The following is a 6000-nucleotide window of genomic DNA, read 5'->3' on the forward strand; positions in this document are numbered from 1 at the left end:
TTACTACTCGGCAGGACAAGATCCCATAAACTCTGTCGGAAGACCCTAGAGTAACATGTGGCTATCTATTACACACCAGCAGGAAAGGAGCTTCAAAGGCCACTCCATTTCATCCTTACAGCAACCCACAGAGGTATATTGCCCTCTATTTCGAAAGAAACTGAGGCTCAGAATTGCAATGACTTGTTCATATAGCTAATTAAGTAATAGCAGGATTTGAAGCTGAAGCTAATGCCACTGTCACTACATCCTGGCTACTTCCATAAAGTCTTATAAAACTGAAAACATTAACTGGGGCAAAGCATAGTCACCAGTAGTATGTTCTTTTTAAAATTATTATTATTATTATTTAATACTTCCCTAAACTCTATGACAATACAGCTACCTACTTAAGTTACCCTATAATAATAATCGGTGTCCTATGGGGGAACATTATTTTCTTTTGCACATATTTGGAACAAAGCCATCTGGCCATTAAGGTTTATTATTCTCAATACAATAAAAAGAATATAAAAAATAGATATCCAATCTGCAAAGCACAGTTCACCAAAAAGAGACACATGTACTCACCTTTCAAAAGTGCGACAGAGAGCTGGTCAGTGTTCAGGTTGTTGACATACTTCCCCAGGTAGGTATTAAGAACCCAGGCTACAAGACCTTCCAACATGACTATATCCTCAAGACAAGGTGTTTAAAACTCATGGATTATTCTTTATTTCTCTCTCTCATGGTCACAGAAGAATCTATGGAAGAAGAAAAAAAGAAAATGAACAGAAAAACCAGACAATTTTTCCAAGATGATATCCTACTCCATCTGTCCTGAAAGTAGATGGATACAAAGCACAGATTTAAGAAAATATGGGGTGAATGTTCACAGCACCACCATTTACAATAGCCAAGAGATGAAAGCAACCTAAGTGTTGTCAACAGATGAATGGATAAAGAAGGTGTGGTTTGAAGGTGTGGAATACTACTCAGCCATAAAGAAAAGGAAAGGGACTTCTCTGGTGGTCTAGAGATTAAGCAATACAGGGGACGCAAATTCAATTCCTGGTCGGGGAACTAAGACCCCACATTCCTCAGAGCAACTAAGCCCACATGCTACAACTGCTAAAGCCCACGTGCTCTGGAGTCCCCAAGCCACAACTACTGAGCCCACATACCACAACTAGAAAGTCCACGGGTCTCAACATGAGATCCCGAACAACACAACAAAGACGCCACGTGCCGTAAAACATGATGAAGCCAAATGAGTAAATATTTTTTAAAAAGAAGGAAAATGCTGCTATTTACAGCAACATGCATGGACCTAGAGAATCAGACTAAGTGAAATCAGGCAGAGAAAGACAAATACTATATCATTTATATGTGAAATCTAAAAAAATAATACAAATGAATCTATATATACAACAGAAACAGACTCACAGACATAGAAAATAAACTTACAGTTACTAAAGGGGGAAGAAGGGAGGGATATTAGGAGTACGGGATTAGCAGACACACAGTACTATACATAAAACAGATTTAAGCAACAACGATCTACTGTGTAACACAGGGAACAATATTCAATAGTGTATAACAACCTATAATGAAAAATAAACCGGAAATATATATATTTAGAACTGAATCACTTTGCTGCACACCTGAAACTAACTTCAATCAAAAAAAAAAAAAGAATGATGAATGGGAAACACTGTTAAGATGCCACCACTAGTAAATGGAGGGCCAATACATTACAAACTGATGGAGCTGCAAAGAATGGTCACTTATAAATTAACCAAAAATTACCTACAATTCAAAGTTGTGCATCTTTTTGATGTAACTGATCATGAAACTGATAGCTTTGGGTGACTGACCTGGGGACTAGGCTGTCCTGATCAGAGGTTCTATCCAGATGTGACCTGGAAACATCTAGAGATATTTCTGAATATTATGACTGGGGGCTGGGGCGGGGGGCGGTGGCTGGAATTTTGCAACTGGTACCTTGTAAGAGGAGACGGGCCATGGAAGCTGCTGAACTCCCTACAATGCACAAGACAGCCCTTCACAGCAAAGAATAATCCAGCCCAATATGCCAACAGTACCAAGGATGAGAAACCCTATCCTAGATTAAAGCAAAAATGGCCCAAGAGGGACTTTCCTGGTGGAGCATTGGATGGGAGTCCGCCTGCCAATGCAGAAGACACAGGTTCAAACCTTGGTCCAGGAATATCCCACATGCCTCAGGGCAACTAAGGCCATGCGCTACAGCTACTGAACTGTGCGCTACAACTGCTGAACCGCCATGCCCTAGAACCTGTGCTCCTCAACAACTGAAGCCACGGCAAGGAGGAGCCCTCACACTGCAACGAAGAGTAGCCCCCAGCTCCCCACAACTAGAGAAAGGCCAAGAAAAGCAACGAAGACCCGAGTGTGTTAAGTCACTTCAGTCGGGTCCAACTCTTTGCTACCCCACAGACTGTAGCCTGCCAGGCTCCTCTGTCCATGGGATTCTCCAGGCAAGAATACCGGACTGGATTGTCATTCCCTCCTCCAGGGGATCTTCCTCACCCAGGGATCTAACCCAAGTCTCTTATGTCTCCTGCACTGGCAGGTGGGTTCTTGACCACTAGTGCCACCTGAGAAGTCCAACGAAGACCCAACACAGTCAAAAAACAAAAAAAAAAAATAGAAAAATGGCCTCAGAGATTGGATCAATGAACTTTATATTCTGCAAAGATCCTCTTAAACCTTCCTGAAATCAATTTTGCAAATTTATCAGGATCATTTTAAAAATGATATAAATGGAAGGGAGAGAGTAGTGGTTTATCACTGTTCTTAAAAGTCCTAGAACTGCATTATTGGTACTTAGACATCAGCTGACACTGATACCTTAGTAACTACAAACACCAGAAATCTTCTGGTTCCAGCTATAGTATTCACACCCAGTACTGATTTATTACTGTCCACCATAATAACTGGTGTCCATTAGCATTACAAAAAATAATTTTTAGAATTCCATAAAATTAACATAGGGAACTTGAGACATAAAAGTTTAAACGGGTATCAAGATTTCTCAGCTAGTAGATCCCAGTTAGAGTTAGATGTGTGCTCCACATCTTGCTCTGAGCCAAGCATGTGGGACACCGGCCCACCAAGCCTGAGGCTCCAGGTTTGCTGTGGCAGGCATCCCACTTGGAAATGGCCCTTTCCGGATCCTTTCCAAGCACTTTGCCCCACCCCCAGTGATTCATCTTAGTGCCAGAAGACACTCTTAGGCCAACTGAGAGGCCTCCACCCACCAAACCCCCCCAAACACAAAGCTCTTTAAGAGTTAACCTGCAGGAAAAATTGTTTTTATTCGTCAGCAGTGTTCTGCATTTCCAGATTAAATTAACTCTTATTTGTCAACAATGACAGTAAAAACATATAAGAAAATAAATGCTTTGCTGTTGTTTAGTTGCTAAGTCATGTCTGACTCTTTTGTGACCCCACGGACTGCAGCCCCGCCAGGCCCCTCTGTCCCTGAGATTTCCCAGGCAAGAATACTGGAGTGGCCTGCCATTTCCTATTTCAGGGGATCCTCCTGACACAGGGATCAAAGTCGAGTGTCTTCAGTCTCCTGCACCGGCAGGCAGATTCTTTACTACTGAGCCACCTGGGAACACTTCTTTCCAAAGATCTTTTGTAAAGCACATTTTATGTAAAATTACGAATCTGCTAAAAATTATGGGGTACATTTATTTAAAGAAGAGATTACAAGAACAAGTTTCTTAAAATAAGAATAAAGGAAACACTTCTTTATTATAACTTTAAACGAGTAAATCTTTGAAAACAAAACATGAATCTGACTAATGTAGTCTAACTATGCAAACTCCAAACACACTTAAACAAAGAGCCAAAGTCGGAGTACTCTCTATTTTTGAAGTAACTGCCATTGATTCTGGCCCTAAATGCCAACAAACTCTGAAGTGCCAACTACAAGTGCTCTCTGAATAGGCATAAAGGGAAACAACTATCAGTGTGCACACAAGATCTGGCCCTGTTCTACTTCCCCTGAAGGTGGAGGAAGGCAAAGCCCAGATTAAAAGAAGATGGGGTGAGAGGCACTATAAAACGCCCTGGGCAATAAATAGGTTAAGGCCCAAGCCAGACGGCATCCATTAACTCTGCTAAGCATCTAAACCAGGCTTGAGGCCACTTCAAGGATTCCCTTAAGGAATCCGGTGTCAGGAAGGGCCCCCAGGCTGGCCAGAATCCTAAAGTGCTTACACCCCTGTCCATCAGGACTTCTCGGCAGCTGCCTGGCACTAACCCCCCTCCTGGCCTCCCCTAATTGGTAGGGCAGGTGACACTGGAGATCAGTACTCAGTCCACGGGCGGGCAGACAGCTGGCCATGACCTTGAGCCAGGCCCCTCCCTCGAGGGGTGGCTGGAGTCCTAAGTAGGAAGGTCTGGCGACAGGAGCGGAGGCGGCGGGGCAGAGGGTTGCCGGCACAGGGAGCTCGGAGATCAGCGGCCGGCGAGGGGCGGGGGCCAGGCCCGGGGCCCGGCAGGAAGGAAATAAACCAGGAGGCCAGGCTCCCCCCAGCCCGTGCGCCTCCTCTCTGCTAAGAACCCTAAGCCCAGCTCCGGGGGACGGAGACCCCACCTACCAGATAGAGCCAGGAGGGAAGAGCTCCAGGTGTCCCCAAGCCCCGGGAAGGAGGGGCTCAGGAGGGCATGACCCCGGAGGGCGAGGGGCAAAGAGAGGTTTGAGGCCTGATGTTCCCAGCCCAGACCGTGACCCCCAGAGGCTGAAGAAGGGGGTGGTTAAGACCCTCTAGAACCCTGACTGGAGATCCTTCTTGGGAACAGGTAGCGAGGCTCATGCACTGGGCTCTCGTGTGGAGACCAAGGCTTCGGCGGGAGACGCGGGTTGACACCCCCTTGACCCCCGGGCACCAGGCTGCCCGACCCTGGAGAGGATGCGGGGTCTGGCGGGGGCTCGCACTCCCCAGGACACGGACGCCGGAGTCCCGGAAGGCTCAGGACGTCCGAGCGTGTGGCTAGGGTGCCCGTAGGGGCTCGGACGCGGGGGTCCCGGTGAGGGTGGGACTCTCGGGGATGTCGAGGGCTCGGACGCCCCAGGACTTCACCAAGGAGCTCGGAGGGCCCGACGGTGGGGTCCCCAGGCTCCCCGCGCCGCGCCCGACACGGGCGGGCCCGGGCCTCTAGGTCTGAAGCAGATCCCGAGCAGCCGACCGCGGGCCCACGCCCACCCTGAGTCCCCCGGCCCTGCTCGCCTCCCGGCGCCGCCCCGCCTCGGCCCGTACCTGTCGGTGTCCGGACCGCCCGCCCCAGCCCGGCACTGCGCGGCGCTTCCTCTCCGCGGCTCCTCAATGGCGCTGGCCGGCTGCACTCAGGCCCGCCCCGACCCGACCAATCGAGCGAGCCACTCGCCGGCGCCTGGCCAGCCGAGCGCCGAGTCATCGAGGAGGCGACGCCAGCAGCCCGCTCCAGAGTTCGCAGGTGCTGGAGACCAATGGGGAGAAAGGCCCGTATAGCCTCATTTTATAGCTATATATATAGCTGGGTAAACCGAGTCCGGGGGAAGGCTACAGTTTGAGATGATAATATTTAGGACAGACTGGCCTGCAGTCGGTTCGACACTTAGCAGTCCAGGGGTCTGTTAAAACATAATTCAGACTTTGCCACTTGCCTGCTTAAAACTGCTTCCCCACCACACTTAAATTAAAACCCATTCCTCAGAGAGCCAAAACCAAGATCCTAATGAATTTGTTCCACTCCGATTTTTGCTACTCTTTCCTGGGCCCGCTCTGCCCCCAGCATCCTCCAGTTCCTACCTTTGGACCTTTATTTTGCATCTCTCTCCTTAGGATGCTTTTACAGAAACCACTGCTGTCCAGTGGGAGTATAATGCAGTTGTTGTTCAGTCGTGAAGTCGTGTCCAATTCTTTGCGACCCATGGACTGCAGAAGGCCAGGCACCTCTGTCCTCCACTATCTCCCAGAGTTTGCT

At 48.1% G+C, this 6000-nt stretch overlaps 1 protein-coding gene across 2 annotated transcripts in view; it reads right to left on the reverse strand.

Annotated features, from left to right (window-relative positions):
• Positions 1–5376, reverse strand: part of VPS13D (vacuolar protein sorting 13 homolog D) — a 265793-nt gene extending 260417 nt beyond the window's left edge. For both annotated transcript variants that reach the window (XM_065935730.1, XM_065935729.1), the window contains exons 1-2: positions 5295–5376; positions 571–743 (exon numbers count right to left, since the gene is read on the reverse strand). In XM_065935730.1, the coding sequence (XP_065791802.1) occupies positions 571–667 (97 nt within the window). In that variant the 5' untranslated portion in view covers positions 668–743; positions 5295–5376. The remainder of the gene's footprint in view (positions 1–570; positions 744–5294) is intronic.
• Positions 5377–6000: the final 624 nt, after the last annotated feature.

The sequence above is a fragment of the Muntiacus reevesi genome, chromosome 5 (genome assembly GCF_963930625.1).
Source record: "Muntiacus reevesi chromosome 5, mMunRee1.1, whole genome shotgun sequence".
Taxonomy (NCBI): Eukaryota; Metazoa; Chordata; class Mammalia; order Artiodactyla; family Cervidae; genus Muntiacus; species Muntiacus reevesi.